The 20,266-nt window shown below is 40.7% G+C and overlaps 1 protein-coding gene across 2 annotated transcripts in view; it reads left to right on the plus strand.

The window, feature by feature from the left end:
* LRRC1 (leucine rich repeat containing 1) overlaps nt 1-20,266 on the plus strand; it is a 132,373-nt gene that overhangs the window by 88,906 nt on the left and 23,201 nt on the right. For both annotated transcript variants that reach the window (XM_042939076.1, XM_042939077.1), the window contains 4 exons: nt 14,554-14,610; nt 14,890-14,953; nt 15,577-15,651; nt 18,809-18,953. In XM_042939076.1, the coding sequence (XP_042795010.1) occupies nt 14,554-14,610; nt 14,890-14,953; nt 15,577-15,651; nt 18,809-18,953 (341 nt within the window). The remainder of the gene's footprint in view (nt 1-14,553; nt 14,611-14,889; nt 14,954-15,576; nt 15,652-18,808; nt 18,954-20,266) is intronic.

Below are 20,266 nucleotides of genomic sequence, written 5' to 3' on the forward strand. Positions count from 1 at the left end.
AATGGGAGATAGCGAGTTTCCTGTTCCTGGTTGTTAAAATATATACATATATATATACATATATATATATATGTATATATTTTATATATTAATTAATATATATATTTTACATATATATTTTAACCAAAGCAAGAGATTCCATGATTTCTATCTGTTGGATTTAAGATTTTGCATACTAAACTAACAGTGAGTTTTCACTTGGTAGAAAGAAGCAAAGAACAGACTCCGCGGAGAAGCTTGGGCACCCCTGGTGTCCTAGACCATGCCAGAAAGGCCCTTTAAGCAGTTGAGATGGCGAAATGTTGAGGAAATTGCATATATGCATAAGTGTACTACGTTTTAAGCAAATCCTTACTTGAAACTTACAAACTTTCCTCATGAAAACAATTCTTCAGTTTCCCAGAGGATTCCCAAATGGTTTCTGTAGGGCACTGAATCAAATATTTAGTAACCAAACAACTATTCAGAGGTAGTATGGTTTTATAAATAAGGCACACATATTTATTAAAAAAATTTTTTTTAATGTTTATTGATTTTTGAGAGAGACAGAGACAAAATGCGAGTGAGGGAGGGGCAGAGGGGGAGACGCAGAATCCGAAGCAGGCTCCAGGCTCTGAGCTGTCATCACAGAGCCCAACGCGGGGCTTGAACTCACGAGCTGTGAGATCATGACCTGAGCCGAAGTCGGACGCTCAACCGACTGAGCCACCCAGGCGCCCCTGTAAGACATACATATTTCATATTAAAAAAAAAAAATTTGAACACGAAATGGCTGCCATCTGAATGATCATACTTGCTGTTATCTTTGTAGATTCTGAAGTGGGAATTGTTGCATAGATTAACTCTGCTTATTTCTCATTGGTCAGATGAGTCAGCCACCTCAGTATCTGCCTTTTGAGCAACAGTGAGAATGGGACCTCGGTTTCTCTTTTTGGCACCTAGCACAGTACTTGGCATGAACTGGGAAAGCTGTGGATTTGTCCAGGTTATGGGCCCCTCAGGGAGGGCAGGAGCGTCCCGCCTGGAGGAGACAGCCAAGCCTTTATCTAGGGCAAGCTGACTGCAGTTGCCTTGAAGCTGGGGCCACCTGTGAGCATCTGCCCACTAGTGCATTTGGTTTGCCAGTGGTTGGTTAATGTGAAGAGCATTTGGGGGTTGATGGCAGAGTTGGAACTGGAGCATGGCCCCCCTGGTCCTGGTCCTGTGCTTTCTGCTACTTCATGCACCGCCACTGTAGCTCAGGTGGCTCTCATGGCCCTTTGGGAAACAGACACATTTTCTTAGTGCTCCTGGCCATATCTGATGGTGCCATTTATTAAGTAGGTAAGTCCAGCCAACATAATAAGTATTTTTATTCTAACAACCTAGTAGCTGTTTGAAAAAATAATATACGTAAATGGAAAGAATATTTTTATTTCATTTTAATTTTTTTATTAAAAAATATTTTTTTAATGTTTATTTATTTTTTTTTTTTTAACATTTTTTATTTATTTTTGGGACAGAGAGAGACAGAGCATGAACGGGGGAGGGGCAGAGAGAGAGGGAGACACAGAATCGGAAACAGGCTCCAGGCTCCGAGCCATCAGCCCAGAGCCTGACGCGGGGCTCGAACTCACGGACCGCGAGATCGTGACCTGGCTGAAGTCGGACGCTTAACCGACTGCGCCACCCAGGCGCCCCTTAATGTTTATTTTTGAGAGAGAGTGAGACAGAGCACAAGCCAGGGAGGGGCATAGAGAGAGGGAGACGCAGAATCTGAAGCAGGCTCCAGGCTCTGAGCTGTCAGCACAGAGCCCACCGCGGGGCTCGAACCCACGGACTGTCAGATCATGACCTGAGCCAAAGTTGGACGTTTAATTGGCTGAGCCACACAAGCACCCATTTATTTCATTTTTAAACGTTGCCAAATATTTGCTGTAGGATGTGGGTACCTGCTGGACACCACTCAGCCTCTCAAAATGCCACCCCTTTTCCCTTTCCACATTGATTTTTCACCTGGTACTTACCATTTGTCCCTGGCAACCCAGCTTTGCAAAGACATGGTGTCCTTGAAAGGAATGTCGTGCTGTCCAGTGTGGAAATGGAACGACATGAGCTCGTGGTTCACGTGGTGTCTAACGCCTGTTGAGTGCTGCCATGTCTGTCTCAAGTGTAAAGTATTCTGCGGTGTTCCTGTGAGTCAGTTGCTGCTTCCCTAGGTACCTCAGTACACGATGGCCATAAATTGTTGCTTCCTGAAATCCCCGAGCGCACTGTTAGGAATCCTGCGGGGTGCAGATCATTTGCCATTGACGTGTGGGAAGAAGCCAGCGTCACACAGGCCGCAGGTCGTTGCACTTTCAGGGAACTGCCGGGCACTACAGTCCGTGTCCTACACTCACCACGTGGCTGCACAGCAGCCACCCTCAGTGTGGCTACTTGGATGAAGCAAGTCTCTCACATAGTAGAATCCCTATAATACTTTTTGGTGACATGAAGAATGATCATGAAGATCTTTTGAACCATAAAGAAGTATACTGGTTACCTCATGCAGAATCACACATCTTTCTTTTACTAAAGAGTAAGAATGTCCCAGATTTGGCCCTTTTCTGTGATGGCACGTTAGCATAGTACCTTGTCCTTTAAAGTAAAGTTGATGACAATAGCCAAAGTATGTAAAGAGCCCAAATGTCCATCGATGGATGAATGGATAAAGAAGATGTGGTGTATATATATGTATATATGTATATACCTGATGGAATATTACTCAGCTATCAAAAAGAATGAAATCTTGCCACTTGCAACTACATGGATGGAACTAGAGGGTATTATGCTAAGCGAAATTAGAGAAAGACAAATATAAGACTTCACTCATATGAGGACTTTAAGATACAAAACAGATGAACATAAGGGAAGGGAAGCAAAAATAATATAAAAACAGGGAGAGGGGCAAAACATAAGAGACTCTAAAACATGGAGAACAGAGGGTTACTGGAGGGGTTGTGGGAGGGGGGATGGTCTAAATGGGCAAAGGGCATTAAGGAATCTACTCCTGAAATCATTGGTGCACTATATTGCTAACTAACATGGATTTAAATTTAAAAAATTTAAAAAAATAAATAAAAATAATAAATAAATAAATAAGTAAATAAATAATTAAATAAAGGTAATTAACAATGAGTGAGAAATTAATTCCCCTAATACAGTTTCTTTAAACTCTTTTGTTAAAAATACAAAAACACAGCACTTTTTTAAAAAATTGTTTTTAATGTTTATTTTTGAGAGAGAGGGCATGAGCAGGGGAGGGGCAGGGAGAGAGAGAGGGAGACATAGAATCTGAAGCAGGCTCCACGTTCTGAGCTGTCAGCATAGAACCGAGTATGGGGGTTGAACTCATGAAACATGAGATCATGACCTGAGCCAACGTCAGGAACTTAACTGACTGAGTCACCCAGGTGCCCCAAAACACAGCACTTTCTGATTAGTCTTCATATACAAATGATTGATGTCACGGAAGATGATGGTGAGCAGAATTTCAACAGAGACCTTACTGCAAGCAGAAGTCATTTTTAAAAATTAGTGATGATTTAATAAATGCAGCTGAGAATATAGTTCCTCTTGAATCAGTGTAACTTTGTGAAGAATTTCTTTCACCTATTATAGTGATTAAACAAAGGATTAAAACAATTTAGAATCAATTGTTTTGTACCCAGCTATAAAACAAAAGATTTAATACATAATACTGTATTTTCAGTCCCGTTGCTAATTATTGAGAGCCCAAAAGATTTTTGTATTTTTAAATAAAATATTTTAAAATGCTTTATTTTTTTACTTAAAAATTACATTAAATTAAAAAGTACATCTATATATTTTAAAAATAAATGCGAAGAGGATTATAAAAGTATACTTTTACAAATGTGTGAGGACCACCAGTCTAGAAGAGAATGTTTGGGAGTCTGTGAAGCTCAAGACTAGTGGTTCTTAACCTCTCCTTTTTCAGGTTCCTAGGGGTTCCAGTGAAATCTCTGTTGGACACAGAGGAGAGTGAGAAACAGCACTCTGGTGGGTGGTCTTTGCTGATCCCTGTTTGTGCCTGCACAGCTCTGTTACTAGCTTTTTTATTTTTTGTATTGATGTTGCATATAATATTTACTTAAAAGTCTGCTGCAAATATTTTTCAAGTTTGGAGACCACTGTTTCAGAAGCTTGATAGTGTTTGTTTGTTGTAGCAGCATGCACTATAGAGTTTTTACTGTGGTGTAGACCCACCAAGCTCTGGTCAAACCAAGCAGAAAGCTTCAAAGCCTTTCATGAAAGTGAACTTTAGCAGCACCTGGTTGGCTCAGTTGGTTTAAGCGTCCAGCTCTTGATTTTGGCTCAGGTCATGATCTCATGGTTTGTGAGATCAAGCCCCACGTTGGATTCTGTTCTGAGAGCGAGGAACCTGCTTGGGATTCTCTCTTTGCCTCTCTCTCTGCTCCTCTCCTGTTCACATGCTCTCTCGCTCTCTCATTCACTCAAAATAAATAAATTTTTAAAAAAGGATAGCTTAAAAAAAGTGAAGTTTAAAATGTGTTCGCTCTTTCCTCTCTTTGCCAACGGGCTGAGGTTTGTCCTCACTTAATGATTGAAATTCTATCTCTTTTGTCAAGCCTTCTCCAATGATGAGAAGAGTGAGATAGATCCTAAGTGCACAGCTTCCTTGACCCACTCTTTACTGGCTACACAATAAGCATGTTAGTCCTTTATCTGTACACGGTAGTCTAGTTGTTCAGTATTCAAGTGTTTGCATCTCGATCACTTTGTACCCTGAAAGTGGGGGGAGTCTCTGGTCGTTAAACTCTTTGTGTCTGTAGCAACCCTAGTGTTGCTCTGACATAAAGAATGAGTACATGTGACCAGGCGCACAGTGTTACCTCCTTCACTCTCCTAGCTTCCCTCTTGACATTGTAGGCAAGCCAGTTAGGTTCTTGAAGCTTTGTGCTAGGACCACATTGGCCTGTTCCTACACAATCACTTGTCTGGCTTAGTGATATACAGTTGATTAAAAAACAAAACAAAACACCTGTTTCCATTGCTCTGAAACCTTCGAATGAAGAATAATTATTATTCATTTATATTGTTAATTTCCCTGATAAAAGGTGCCATTAGGGAGAGATTTAAATATGTATTTTTTTTTAGGGAAAAAAATCTCATCAGAAGAACTGGTAAGCTTTTTCCTTTTAATATTAGTTCTGACATTTATCACATTTCCTTTTCTGCTTTTGTTGCCAAAAAAGCTCAGAGCTAATATTGATGATCAGTGAGAGCAGCTGTATTAATTTCCATGTGATGAAGGAAACTAAGGAATGGGGGGGGGTGTTTCCAACATTTATGGGGGGGGGCACGTTAGGCACATATATGGTCTAAGTACAGCATGTGTAGTCATGGTTACCGTTAGCCATCCTGAGTCCTGTTGGTTTTGTCTGTGAAGTGGGGATAAGTAATCTGCCCAGGGTTGTGTTGCTGGTGGGTGGAACAGCTAGGATTCACACTTAGTTTCTTCCATGAAGAAGCTGCATTTTCTGTTTCATGAAATTATTTATGTGTTTGCACTTTATAAAGACTTATTTATATCCCTTTTAGAAAATGTTGGGGTAATATTAAGTAAATGACTTTACATATCACTGAGATTGCCAGTTCGCATGGAAGGGCAGCAGTCAAGGAGAGAAGCATTCAGTAGGCTCCTCGTAGAGTTCCCAGTCTAGGGTAGACTTTAACAATACTGTCTGGGAGCGCCTGGGTGACTCAGTCGGTTAAGCGTCTGACTTTGGCTCAGGTCATGGTCTTGTGGTTTGTAGGTTCAAGCCCACATCCAGCTTTGTGCTGACAGCTCCCTGCCTGGAGCCTGCTTTGGATTCTGTGTCTCCCCCTCTCTCTGCCCCTCCCCCTTCTCATGCTCTGTCTCTCTGTCTCAAAATTAAGCATTAAAAAAAAAATACTGTCTGAATAAGGTTGACTTTTCAGATATGCCCTTGAAAACAGTTTTTAGTGAACAGTGGCTTTTTGCTTTACTCTAACTAAAAACACTTTGAGGATTGTACTGGTAAAGCCAGGAAAGATACTTTTGCTCTAAGTTTTCACATATTGGTACGAAGTGTAAATGAATTTGTCTTTCAAAAAGCATATAGTGACATATTTAAAAAAAATTTTTTAGTGTTTATTTTTGAGAGAGTGAGACGGAGAGTGAGCAGGGGAGGGGCAGAGAGAGAGGGAGACACAGAATCTGAAGCAGGCTCCAGGCTCTGAGCTGTCAGCACAGAGCCCGACGCAGGGCTAGAACTCACAAACCATGAGATCATGACCTGAGCCAAAGTCAGATGCCTAACCAGCTGAGCCACCCAGGCACCCCTAGTGAAATATTTTTCTTGAGATCAGTTGTATCAATTTCTACTCAAGAAAATCCCACACTGTATTTTTTACTTTTCAAAAATGGGTTAGTTTACAGATGAATGTGATCTTGTATATAAAGAATCCTAAGAAATCCACAAAAAGCTATTAGAGCTAATAAATGAATTCAACAAAATTACAAGATAGAAGATTAATATGTAAAAATCAGTTTTATTTCCATATAGTAGCATTGAACAAACCAGAAAAGAAATGAAGAAAATAATTTCCTTTATAAAGCACCAAAAATAATGAAATACTTAGGAATAAATTTAACAGAAGAAATGTAAGACCCATATACTGCAAACTACAAAACATTGTTAAAAGAAGTTAAAAATGACCTAAATAAATGGAAAGACATCCTGTGTTTATGGATTAGAAAACTTAATATAACTATGATAGCAATACTCCCCAGATTAATCTGTTGATTCAACTCAGTCTCCATCAAAATTCTAGCTGTTTTTTTTTTCTGCAGGAATTGACAAATTGATCCTAAAATTCGAATGGAGATATAAGAAACCCAGAATAGCCAAAACAGTCTTAAAGAAGACATGCAAAGTTGGAGGATCCACACTGCCACATTTCAAAACTTAATTACAAAGCTTCAATAATCAAGACGTGTGGCACTGGCATAAAGATAGACATACAGTTTACTGGAACAGAATTGGGAATTCAGGATAAACCCTTGCATTGATGGTTAATTGATTTTGATAGAGTCAAAACAGTTCAGTGAGGAAGAATAATCTTTTCAATAGATGCTGTTGGGACAACTGAATATCCATCCATATGTGAAAGCATGAAGTCACACCCCTACCTCACACCACATACAAAAACTAACTATAAATGCAGCAGGGACCTAAATCTAAGAACTAAAACTTTCATAAGAAAGCCTAGAGATAAATCTTTGTGACATTGGATTAGGCAGTTGTTTATTAGCCTACACAGCAAAAGAAAAAATGGATACATTTGGACTTCATCAAAATTAAAGACTTATGTGCATCAAAGTACACACTATCAAAAAAATAAAAAGACAATGTACAGTGGAGAGAATATATTTGTAAATCATATATCTGATAAGAGTCTCGTATCCAGAATAAAGAACTCTTACAACTCAACAGTAGAAGACAACCCAATAAGAAATAAAAATGGGCAAAGGATTTGAATAGGTTTATCCACAGAAGATATACAAATGGCCAATAAGCACATGAAAAGATGCTCAACATCATTAGTCATCAAATAAATACAAATCAAAACCACAGTGAGATATCACTTCAGACCCACTAACTCTAATTAAAAAAAAAAAAAACAACAGATGAACATAAGGGAAGGGAAACAAAATATAAAAACACAGAGAGAGACAAAACATAAGTGACTCTTAAATACAGAGAACAAACTGAGGGTTGCTGGAATGGTTTTGGGTGGGGGGTGAGGTAAAAGGGCAAGGGGCATTAAGGAGTCCCTTACTGGGATGAGCACTGGGTGTTATTTGTAAGGGATGAATCACCAGATTCTACTCCTGAAATCATTATTGTACTATATGCTAACTCACTTGGATATAAATTTTTTAAAAAGCAAAAACAATAACAAATGTTGGTGAAGATGTGTAGACACTGAAAACCGTTTCCATCAGTGACAAACTGATAAAATATGGTATATTCATATAATGAAATACTTAGCCAAAAAAGTAATGGGGATACCGATACATGCTACAACGGGATGAATCTTAAAAACGTGTTAAGTAAAAGAAACCAGAGAGGAAAGGCCACATATTGTATGATTCCTTTCATATGAAATGTCCAGTATGGGCAAATGCCTAGAGACAGAAATTGGATTAGTGGTTGCCAGTACCTGCCGGGGGCTGGGGGGAGTGGTTAGGGGTGAGGGTCAGGATAAGGAATAACTTCAGATGGGTATGGAATTTCCTTTTGGGGGATGACAGTTTTCTAGAATTAGGTAGTGATGATGGATCTTAGGCCAACTTGAAGCCTGGTCTTGCTGAAGGATGAGACTGTACCTGGGAGCCTGACGTAGTTTGTTCTGGCAGAAAATAACTCTGTAGTGTAGCCTATGAGTAACATGCTGAGGTCATTTTGCCTCCGTTACTCACACCTGGTGACCAGGTGGGTACACACAGCCACAGCCTCTATGACCTGCAGGTAACAAGGAGTGGGGGGCAAGGCTGAGATGATACAAAACCCCAGTGCAAATCATGGAGAATTTTGAGAGTCTGGGAAGACTCTGGCGGCCTTTGTCTTTACTTTGTGTATCTGTCTCCATGAGATTCCTTATCCTGGGCCATTAAAGAAACATACTGTCAAAAAACAAGAAAACAAAAGAAGTTTAAATGAATCCAAACATCTCTGTTTAAATTTCCTCCTCAAAAAAATAGCATTCTTAAAGGGGAAGGACTATATATATAATCGACTGGCACAGTGCCTGAAACACAGCTGCCAGTCCCAAAATGGTCATCAGTAAACATTTAATTATGACAGTTTGCTAGCAGAAGTAGAGCAAGTAGATGGGCCCTGGTAGATTGAAGTAGAGCGTGTGGGTCTGAGTTTGTCTGCTACCCTTGGGAGTGGTGACCTTAATTTGGGCTTGAACTAAGTGGACCACGTGGCCCCTTGCTAATCGGGCCTAGTGCCAGGCTGCTTCTCCATATCGTGTTAGTGCGTGCTGCCTGTAAGGAACACATCTTCATTATGAAAACTATTACCATATTCACTGCTCTCTTTTGAGGCCTAGGAATTCCTATAAAATGTTTATTTCAAAAACAAAAAGGTTTTTAGAAAAGTTTCTAGAGCAAAGCCACCATAAGGAAATTTGTTACCAGAGATTTCTTAAGTCCTAATTTGGTACTAAGAAAGCAGAAATTTTACAGATGTGTAAGCAACTTTCCCTGTCCTGAATAATGTTGATTTTTCTCCAGTCAAATGTTATTGCCATCAATGTTGGTAGATTTTGTATTTTAATGGTTTCATAGTGTACTGCCATTTGTTTGGGCTACTTGAATTTATTTTATTCTTTACTTTCTAAATGATTGTGACCACCAAAAATGAAAAAAAAAAAAAAAGTCTTAGTGGATTAAAAGGGGATTTTTAAAGTATAGTGGAGAACAGATGTAAATTCTTTAAAGTAACCACTCATCCAGTCCCTGAAATAGAATCCTAAAAATACAGTTGGCCTACATTCTGACTTATAAAAGAGTGTAACTTTTGTGCCTGTTATCATGAACTTTGTAAAACATTAAGCACTAGTGTGTTGAGAAGAAATGCTTTAAGCATACTCTTTTTCTGTAAGAGCTTGTTAAGTTGGTTTTTGTTATTTTGTTTTACCCCATTTGGGGATAGAAATGGTGGGAGTTATAGGGAGAATAGAACTCATATTTTTGTAGGAGGAGGATGAGGTCATTCTAACAGTATTACACAAAAATTTAATTTGCCAGATACTAAAATTGAAGGGTGAAGTATCTGTGAATGAGGGAATGGTTTAAAAAGTTAAGGTGTATATAGAAGTGAGATACCATGCAATTATTTAAAAGAAAAAAGTACTGATGTGTACAAATAATAAGTGAGACAAAAATCTGTGTGAGGAAAGCACAGTGCTAGACGTGTGTGGGATAACTTGTATGTGCAAAGGGGGAGGGTATCTCCTTGTCTTGGCATGAAAAGAAAACTCTGGATGAATACATAGGTAACTAACAAAAAGGGGTGATTTCCAGCGAGAAGGGTCTCAGTGGTGGGAAACTAGATAGATGAGGGAGGAATATGGGAGGAAAATTTACTGTTGAATACTTTGGTTTACGTTATGTATTTCATCGTATTAGCTGTTCACAAAGCCGACTCAAGAGTGAAGGACAGCAGGAGATAGCGATAAAAATTCAGATTCCCTGGTAAATCCTGGCTTTGCCCCTTCTCATTTGTGTGAGACCGTGTTCAGGTTCCCTCTCCATGCCTTAGTTTTCTCATCCACAAAGCTGAATCTTGTAAAGCACTTACAACAGTATCTGTCTTACAGTAAGCTGCAGATGCCATTATTAGTAGTTGAAGTGTTAAAGACCAGTAATTCTCATATTGCCTCTCAAGTGTCTTATTTTCTCACATTTGTAAATGTATCAGAAACACCCGATGCTTTCTTTTTCCTCTGTGATAATCATGTTTTAACTGAAATGGCTGATAAATGCATATGGAGTTTGAGCCTCCTTATTTCTCTTGGCCTGGTGATTAAGAGCCTGGTCTCAGAAATGGACAGAACTGAGTTCAAATCCCCTAGCCCAGCGCTTGGCAAAGCATGTTGGTTGTTTTTTGTTTGGTTTGGTTTTGGTTTTTTTAGGTGCTGTAAGAGATGTAGAGATGTTTGTGCTGCATTGAATAGGTTGCCTTGATGGGAAAGGCAGTATCCTGAAGTCTGGATGGAAGATCCTGTATTCTGAAAGACTAAGAAGGGAGATCATTCATTCATTTACTCAGTTTTGTATTAATTTCTCTCGTCTAAATCTGCGTTCAGGCAGGTCTCGTTTTATGTCAGCTCTTCCTAGAAGAGTTTGGAGAACTGCCTTTTGGAGCGGGCTGGTAGGATTCTGCACTGGCTCCGGGACTAGCCAACTTTGATCTTTGTAAGAGTTGGCTGATGCCAGCAGCTCACCATCCGTGGGACCTGCCCTCAAGGAGTCCTCTGCAATGGGGATGATTAATAGCATCCTGTGCACAGGCACCTGGGTGGCTCAGTCAGTTAAGTGTCTGACTTGGGCTCAGGTCATGATCTTACGGTTCGTGGGTTTGAGCCCCACGTTGGGCTCTGTGCTGACAGCTCGGAGCCTGGAGCCTGCTTCGGAATCTGTCTCTGTCTCTCCCTGCCCCTACCCACCCCCCCAAATATAAATAAACATTAGAAAATGTTTTTTAAATTAAAAAAAAAAATAGCATTCTGGAGCAGTCTCTCAGAAGAACCTGACTCAGGGCATGCCCACTCGTAAGGTACCTAACTATGCATAGGGGTAGGGACTATCTCAGGGAAATGAGGGACAAAAGTGGCTCACTGGACTTGAAGGGAAAATACATTATGCCCTAATTGCCATAGTAGATGTGAATATGTTTATTTTAAGGGAACTTGGGATAGAGTGGTAAAGCACTTGAGTCGAGCAATCCAGCTACTACTTAGGGAGGGAACAGGCCAGGACTGGAGCCTGGGCCTCACACTTTTACCTCCCCGACTCTGTGTGCTCTTTCCAGACTCGCCCTTTCATTGCTGGGTCCCTAGAACTTGATTGTAATGTCCGAGTTCCTTCGTTTTAAATAGTTTAAAGTTATGGGGAAGTATTCCCTTAGAAAGGCTCTTCCTTTATTTACTTCATTTTAAATGAATTTTTGAATTTTGAAAGGTTACAGAAATATGGTGTTTTTTGCTGCTGTTAAGACCCATGCGTTCCCATTTTCCCTACTATCCAAAAACAGTGGAAACTGAGAAGTTCTGGAGTTAGAACCTTTTCAGTTAACAGGATGTTTTACTTGGGTGCTAGCATGGTAGCAGTGGGAACATTAACATGACATTATCAAGAATTGTATGTCCAAAAGTCTGCTGGCATTTTCGCAGTGTTTTTGTTCAAGCATTATGTGCTCTTAGTGACTGTGGCCTATGCCTTTGACCCTCAAGACAAAATATAAAGATAACTTAAAAATGTGTGTCCTATTTTTAAAATGACATAAACCAACAAAAATCCTTGTGTCCTTGGTATGGCTAAGAAGGTAAGACTTGCCTCTTTGCCCCATATTGATAGGTGCTTTTAAAACTTAAATTATAAAGAAGGGAATGGAGGGTCCCCGAGTTGCCTCAAGGCAGTGGAGGGTGAGGGTGGGAGTTTTGGCTTCCCACCACACTTGAATTATGCCTTTGCCACTTTCTAATGGAACTCATACAAAGCGTCACTTTCCTGATTGTTGTCACGGATGTGTCGTCACCAAGCTGGGTTGTTTCTAATGAAGAGGTGGTATGTGTGAGGAGCCCAAGGAGCCCCTGTGGGTGTGTGCCTCCTGCCAGAGGAGCAGGAGGCGTGGTCGGGTCAGGCAGGAGGCCTCAGGCCCAAGCCACAGACCTTGGAACAACACTTCAAGGCCTGCATAAAACTGCCTTTAGGGGTGCCTGGGTGGCTCAGTTAGTTAAGCATCCAACATTGGCTTAGGTCATGATCTCACAGTTAGTGAGTTTGAGCCACATGTCTGGCTCTGTGCTGACAGCTCAGACCCTGAAGCCTGCTTTGGATTCTGTGTCTCCTTCTCTCTCTGCCCCTCCCCTGCTTGTTCTCTCTCTCTCTCCCTCTCAAAACTAAATTAAAAAAAATGAAAAATGGTACATTAAAAAAAACCCAAAACCCTGCTTTTAAAGATGCATTCGAAGATGCCTGCTGGTGACATTCGTAAAGCAAAGGACTTTTTCCTCCTTTGTTAGTGTATGTCTTTAGTGCATCGAAATTGGCATGAAAGTAATGAATGTGGAGTAGATAAAATGTCAATTCATCAGTGATTGTTAAAATATAAATGTGAAAATAGCCAAATGACTCCCACCTCCCTGATAAAACTGGCCACGGATTACATGGAAACTAAAGCAAAGCCCTGTTTTCTTTTTTTGTTTGTTTGTTTGTTTTTTTTTTTGCTTTTACTGAGACTTTAAAAATGTACTTATCATCCTCATCCACAGGTTGCTTTTGGAAATAGATCCTGGCTGGTTCCTTCTCCCCCCACCCCCACCCTTCCCGTTCTCGTTCCTTCTGTGTGAACACTCGGCCCATGGAAAGTAAAACTACATTGCTTAATCTTCCCATCAGCCTACATTTCTTTTAACAATGTTGGTATTAAATTATAATTATTAGTAGGGATTTTGATTAAAAAATATATTGTGAAAAGTTTTGTTTGCTTCCACTCTGAAAAATATTCCATTTTCTAAAATTGAAGGAGATACAGAATGTGTGCATTTCATCACAGAGTTAAGATACATTTTCAGGCAAACAGTCTTTAAATATGTACATACACTCTGCCAATCAAATTTACATTTTCTGATGTTATGAAACCAGCTTTGTTAGTACCCGTGACTCTGGCTTTTAACGTTGGAAGGAGAGTGGAGGATTAAGGCAGATTAGAGTGTCGGCATAACGTTTGACTCCTTGTGTTCTGTGCGCTCACGCATAAAAGTCCTCCAAATCTGGACAGTGACTGTGGTGATGTGAGCAACAGCTTGAATTTTTGCTTGGTGTGGTGCCTGGTGGGGTAATAGACGAATCGTCCACCTTCTGAATCACTGAATCGGTAACGTGTGCCAGCGCTGATGTCCCCTGGGTGTGTGAGGTTTCTGGTGCTGCGGAATTGCCACTGCCTGGGAAGGTTCGACCCAGATAATCAGTGTTAGAGGAAAACATCTGTCTCCGTTCACCATGTGCCTAATAGGCGTGGATTACACCCGAGAGGCTGGAGAGAGTGCAGAAGAGAGCGCCACTTTCTGGGGTTTAGTAAGAATAAAAGCAACTCTATTACAGCTCCCATTTACTGAATCAGCCTTGTGTTCCAGGCACCATGTGAGGTGCGCTATTACCCTATCCCTGATGCATTTAAATGGCCATCATTTCCATAGTGTTGCTTCCTGGTGCTCTGTGAACTTGTGATCTTAAGTAGAGCACGTGGGCCCTCTGGACCGAGAGGCCCACTGCTTTCAAACAGGGATGGTCATTTACTAATGTTTGGAGGAAGAGCACTGACCTTTGTGAGATTAAAGGCACTACTGTTTTTATGGTAACGGCACATTTTTGACATTCTGGAGTCTGGAAGCACATATTCGACTTCTATCTTGGTTCTGGGTGTGACGGTCTTTAATGACTAGTGAGTTTTTTTTTTCACATATCAAATGTACAAGTATTTAAACAAGGGTGCCTTACATTGATGATGCTACTCTTTTTATTTTAATATTAAAATCTGGGAGTAGAGAATATGCTTTTTAATGGGATTTACAAGTACTGGTTATAGATATTTTTCCTCCTGGGAAGACGTGACATAGAAGGTTTTATTAAGCATTGCTACTTGTGGAGTGTATGTATGGGGAAGAAGAATGGGAAGAAGAATCTTAGGAATTTTCCTTATATGTTTTTCTTCTGTTCATTTCTAGTCTTTATAACCTGGCTTCCCTGGAACTGAGAGAGAATCTTCTCACATATCTTCCTGAGTGAGTCTTATGGGGAAGATAAGAGGGGATTTTGTACTAAATGAATTTCTTCATGTATCAAAAAAAAAGTATTACAATACTTTGTCACAAGGAGATTCTGTGTCTTTTGGAAAGTTTGGGAGATGCCTGCCTTCCCTTACTAGTTTTTCCTTGGTAATATTTACTGCCATGCAATCCAAATGAGTCTTATTTTTGGAAACTAGTCCAAGTGAGGGATACTGTATTGCTCAGCATTTCTAAATACTCTCTAAGAGTTCCTTTATTTCTTTTTTTAAATAGCTCTCTTACCCAGCTGCGGAGACTAGAAGAACTTGATTTAGGAAACAATGAAATATATAATTTGGTAAGTCTGTATTAATGAGAGATTTAGATTTAATTTTGTCCTCAGATATGATCAAAATATACTTCAGGGGAGATCTGTAGGGATATATTTCCACAGACACAGCTTGGCAATACTAGAGAATGTGTTCCAGTTCACACACAGGTTGAGAATTATGTGGGGGTGGGGAGGGTCAGTATTAGATATGATGCGTGTCAGTGGAAACTACCGGCATTCTTTTTTTTTTTTAAGTTTATTTATTTATTTTGAGAGAGAGAGAGAGAGAGCATGTGAGCGAGCACAAGTGGGGGAGGGGCAGAGAGAGAGGGAGTAAGAGAGAATCCCAAGCAAGCCCTGTGCCGTCAGAACAGAGCCCGACACGGGGCTCCATCCCATGTACCATAAGATCGTGACCTGAGCTGAAATCAGGAGTTGGACACTTAACCCACTGAGCCATCCAGGTGCCTCCCACCAGCATTCTTGGAGAGTTTTGGGAGTGTTTGAAGGATGGGGGACTTGTATTGGAGAAGTACCAACTAACCTCCTCTATGGTACCCATTTATTGACTGTTGAAGTAGGATTCTTTCTGAGTGGAAGAGTAATAAACATTGCATCTTTGTTACCATAACATTATTTTTTTGTTTCAGCCAGAATCAATTGGAGCTCTCTTACATCTAAAGGATCTCTGGTTGGATGGAAATCAACTGTCAGAATTACCTCAGGTAAGTGGTGGTTTTACATTGTTTCCTCCAAATAATAAACAACCACAACCACCACTCATGCATTCCCTGCTTCTGCATGAGATTTTCTAGAAGAGGGATCTTGAAAACCAGAAACAATGGTTGAAAAAGCACATTTGGAAAAATATATTGAGCACTCACGCTACACTGCCATAGAAAAATTGAAAGCCTCAACCCATGATTTCTAAAGATAGCAAATGTATCCTTTAGTTTGTGAAGTCTGTATTTTATTTCATCCTTGCTCCCCATGTGGCCTACCTCAAGCCCAGTAAATTTGTAAATTATCAGGACCCCTGATTCTTGATGGTATCCATTTCTGCCACTCATTGTGATGTGCCAAATGCTTTGGGATGATTCTGACCACATTCTGTACTGTAATAGTTGATGTTAAAGAAATGTTAAAAGCTTTTATTTAAATTTTTTGCAAATAATGCTTATGGTTTAGCTGGTATATCAGGGTGTTCAAGTTCCTACTATTACCAAATGTAAGAACCATGTTCCAAATGAAATGGAGTCTTGCATGGATTTCTAAATACATAGTCCCCTTGTGGAGCCCTAATAAGCAGTCTTGCCTTCTGGTTACATGAGAAAGAAATGTAAACCAACAAGTGCAACAATAAAAAACAAGCATTTTCCCCTTATTTAATTTAATAATTTAATTGTATTACTGAAATTTGTTCTTGGATATATCTTATAGCCAGTCTTTTTTTTTTTTTTTTTTTTTGAGATAGAGAGACAGAGTGTGAGCAGGGGAGGGGCAGAGAGAGAGGGAGACACAGAATCTGAAGCAGGCTTCAGGCTCTAAGCTGTTAGCACAGAACCTGATGCGGGGCTTGAACTCCCGGACAGCAAGATCATGACCTGAGCCAAAGTCAGATCCCAACTGACTAAGCTACCCAGGCACCCCTCTTAACAGCCAGTCTTTAAAGTTTGGGTATATTTCATGATGGTTTAGGTGCTGATATTTTATGTGTTAGAGAGAGAGAGAGAGAGAGTGTGTGTGTGTGTGTGTGCACGCGTGCGTGCGCATACACAAGCAGGGGAGGGGCAGAGAGAGAGAGAGAGATAATCTTAAGCAGCCTTCATGCCCAGCACAGAGCCCGCTGTAGGGCTTGATATCACGACTGTGAGATAATGACCTGAGCCAAAATCAAGAGTCGGACGCTTAAACTACTGAGCCACCCAGGCACCCCAAGGTGCCGATAGTTTAAAGCCAATCAGATGCTTAGGTGTCTGCTCAGTCATGTGAAGCAGGTGTGATGGGGCTGTGCACTTCATGAGGAATGCTGTATTAACGCATGGAGTCTGACACTAGGAGAAAGTACTCAGTTCTGGGGTATGGTTGTAGTTTTATAGCACTGGACTTACTATGACCTCACAACTAAGGGAAGTAAGGAACTAATTGGAGTCTGTTTCTGAGGTTTTGCTGCGTTTGAGGAAAGGAGACCGGTTAGCAACTGAAGGTTTGATTAATACGGAGATTTCTCTAGGAAATCATGCAAAATCCTGGTTGAGAGAATTCCAGTTACTTTGGGAGTCAGAGGATGGGGAATAAAAATACCATGAGGTTATCAGGAAAGTAATACACCAGCTCTGGGACATGATGGGGAAAGAATGTATGTGTGTACAGATGTGTGTAAATGATTGTGTGCAAAATGCCACATCTCGAACACAAATTAGAACTCCAATGATCTTGTTGTAAATGGTTATCTAAACATCTCATTCATCCCTCTTTAGAAACTTCTGTTGGGACACCTGGGTGGCTCAGTCAGTTAAACATTCAACTTTGGCTCAGGTCATGAGCTTGTGATTCGTGGGTTTGAGCCCTGCATCAGGCTTTGTGCTGACAGCTTGGAGCCTGTCGCTTGCTTCAGATTCTGTGTCTTCCTTTCTCTCTGTCTCTCCCCTGCTCATGCTCTGTCTCTCCTTCTCTCTCAAAAATAAATAAACATTAAAAAAATTTTTTAAAAAGAAACTTCTATTAAACCAGGACTCAACGCATCAGATAGTCTAAATAATCGGAATTACTTTCCTATTGTCGTTTCCTATTGTCAATGCAAAACATTGTTAAGAGGAATTAATGAAAAGGTAGAACAATGTCAAGGGTCAGGCCTGAAATCAATAGAAATGCAGTGTGGTTTCCTCCAGGCAGGAATTACAGGGGCGGGTTCAGAGGATGTGTATTTGGTAGGAGAGGAACTGGAAAAAGTAGATCAGACCAAATTAAGTATAGATTGAAGGATTTGTACTTATGTAGGCATCAAGGAGCCACTAGACATTTTAATTTTTTTAGCGGAAGGGTGGTCTGATTACATGCTTAGAGCTAGCTGCGTTTCCAGGAGGGAAATATGGAAACAACAGTCTATAGCACAGACGTGGACAGGGAGTGTCTCACGGTTGGAGCTAGCTGTCTAGGTGAGAGGGGGAATTTAATGTAGTGGCAATGGGACCGGAAAAGTGGAGGCCGTTATAAAAGAGAAAATATGTATTTTGTGAATGGAAGGTAAGATACCTCTTGAACAGAACGCTGGACTCCTTGAGGTTCTTTCTCCACTCCTTGGATGGCCTGTTGTCTCTGAAAGCAGTACGCTTGCTTCTCTCTTCTGTCGATGGTGAAGGTGTCAGTGGGTCTGGAGGCCCCAGTATTGCCGGGGTGCAGTCACATTGATGTTTGTTGTAACAGGTACTACTGGTCATGGGAGGTAAAAAGGAGATGGTCTCTTAACAGAGAAAATCTCAGGGTCACCCCGAATTCTAAGCTGCTTACCCAAGGGATTGATTCTAAACCTGAAGAACTGGATTCCAGACTCCTTTTGTTTTTTTTTTAATTATGTTACCCTACAGTCATTTGTCCTCTCTTGGTGCCAGTCTCTTCATCTGTTAAGTGAGAATGATTCCTTGCCTGCCTGAAGTTGGGGAGCTTGGCATCCCTCCCAGCTCCGTGTCTGTGATTGATACAGCTTCCCGTTTTCATTGGAAGGGGGTCTGGAAATTCACTCCAGCCTCCTCCTATAGATAAACACTAAGGAAACATCCTCAGCACTGCTTTGGGAATTGACTGTGAAAAATCCCTGTAAGAAATTCCTCTGTACTGTAGCAGGGTGAAGCATGAGTCTCTTTTTCTGTGTCACTGGTGTAGGAAATAGGAAATCTGAAGAATCTGCTGTGCTTAGATGTCTCTGAAAACAGGTTGGAGAGACTTCCTGAAGAAATCAGTGGCCTGACTTCGTTAACAGATTTAGTCATTTCCCAGAACTTACTAGAAATGATTCCGGATGGCATCGGTAAGTATCGAAAGGAATTGCCTTCTAAAGATGTTGGCTGTTGTCTTGAGCCTGTGGGATTCACTCCTTTGATCCTTTGGTCACCACTCTCAGATGCTGGGGATGGGAGTCCTTTAGTCTCCTTGTTTATTTGTTCTTAAAGAAGGAATGCAAAGAATGTTCAATACGATTGAAGTTTCTCAGTATGCAGTTATTTCTGTCCTCCTGGTTTGGTAACAGTTGTACCTGTTGTTACTTCTAATGTCAACTCATCTATTTCACCCACATCTCCTTTCAGTGATTTCCGTAGAGATTAGTCTGAATAATAGAATATATTTCAGGCATGTGAGCAGTCACTGAGAGATTTCTCCATGAGCACCCTAACAGTTTATGAGAAAGTCACCCTGACCTTATGCACGACCTAGGGAAGAATGGTGTGCTTGGGTTGAGCCTTTTATAGTTCTTTGAGAATAATCTTTTCCTTTAACCGTCCTATGCTGTTTCCTTTAAAAAGAAATTAGTCCAGACATTTCCTTTACCATAAAGGCATGCAGTTCAGCTTGAGAAAATAAACGCAGAGAGGGTATAAACAGACACGGACCAGGAGCTCCACCATAGCAAAGCCACTTAGAACTTGTAAGAAACTACCTTTAACCAAATAGTTAACATAGGCTTGCTGTCTTTGACCTTTTTTTTTTTTTTTTGGCTTTTATTCAAAATATCAAGGGAAGTTTCTGAAAGTTTTTCAGTAATTGGAGAAGCTATATGACAGAGGACCACTTCCTTTCTGCTGTTTGGTCAAGATGAAAGCAGTAACTGATAATAGCATCTTGGCAGGAACACAGACATTGCCTTTTGCTTCAGACTGGCTGGAAAATTGATGGGGACTTTGACTCTAGGTAGAGATGTTGGGTGAGAGTGATACATGGCACCCGCAAACAGTTTGTAGGCACTGGGGACATTTAGTTGCTTGGCATAGGAAGTAGGAGGTGTCAGATGGCTGACTTCAAGCACTTGAAAGGCTGTTGTGGAGAAGAGAGGTCAATGTGTTACATCTTCTAGTTCAGGTGAGCGCAAGAAAAAGATCTGAGAGAAATACTGGCTACAAATTAGTTTGGGCTGCTTAGTGAAGGGATGGGAACCCTGTCAACTGAAGTGTTCAAAGAGAGGCTGCAAGACCACTTGCCAGAAAACTGTTAGGGAGACTCCATTGGGGGGGAATCTATCGATTCAATTCAGTGTGCCTCTCCTGCCAGTGAAGAGAGTTGCAAAGCCTCTGGGGACAGTGTTAGTAGGTTATTGATGATGCTAAATAAAGAGCTCAAGAATCCATT

The sequence above is a fragment of the Panthera leo genome, chromosome B2, assembly GCF_018350215.1.
Source record: "Panthera leo isolate Ple1 chromosome B2, P.leo_Ple1_pat1.1, whole genome shotgun sequence".
Lineage (NCBI taxonomy): Eukaryota > Metazoa > Chordata > Mammalia > Carnivora > Felidae > Panthera > Panthera leo.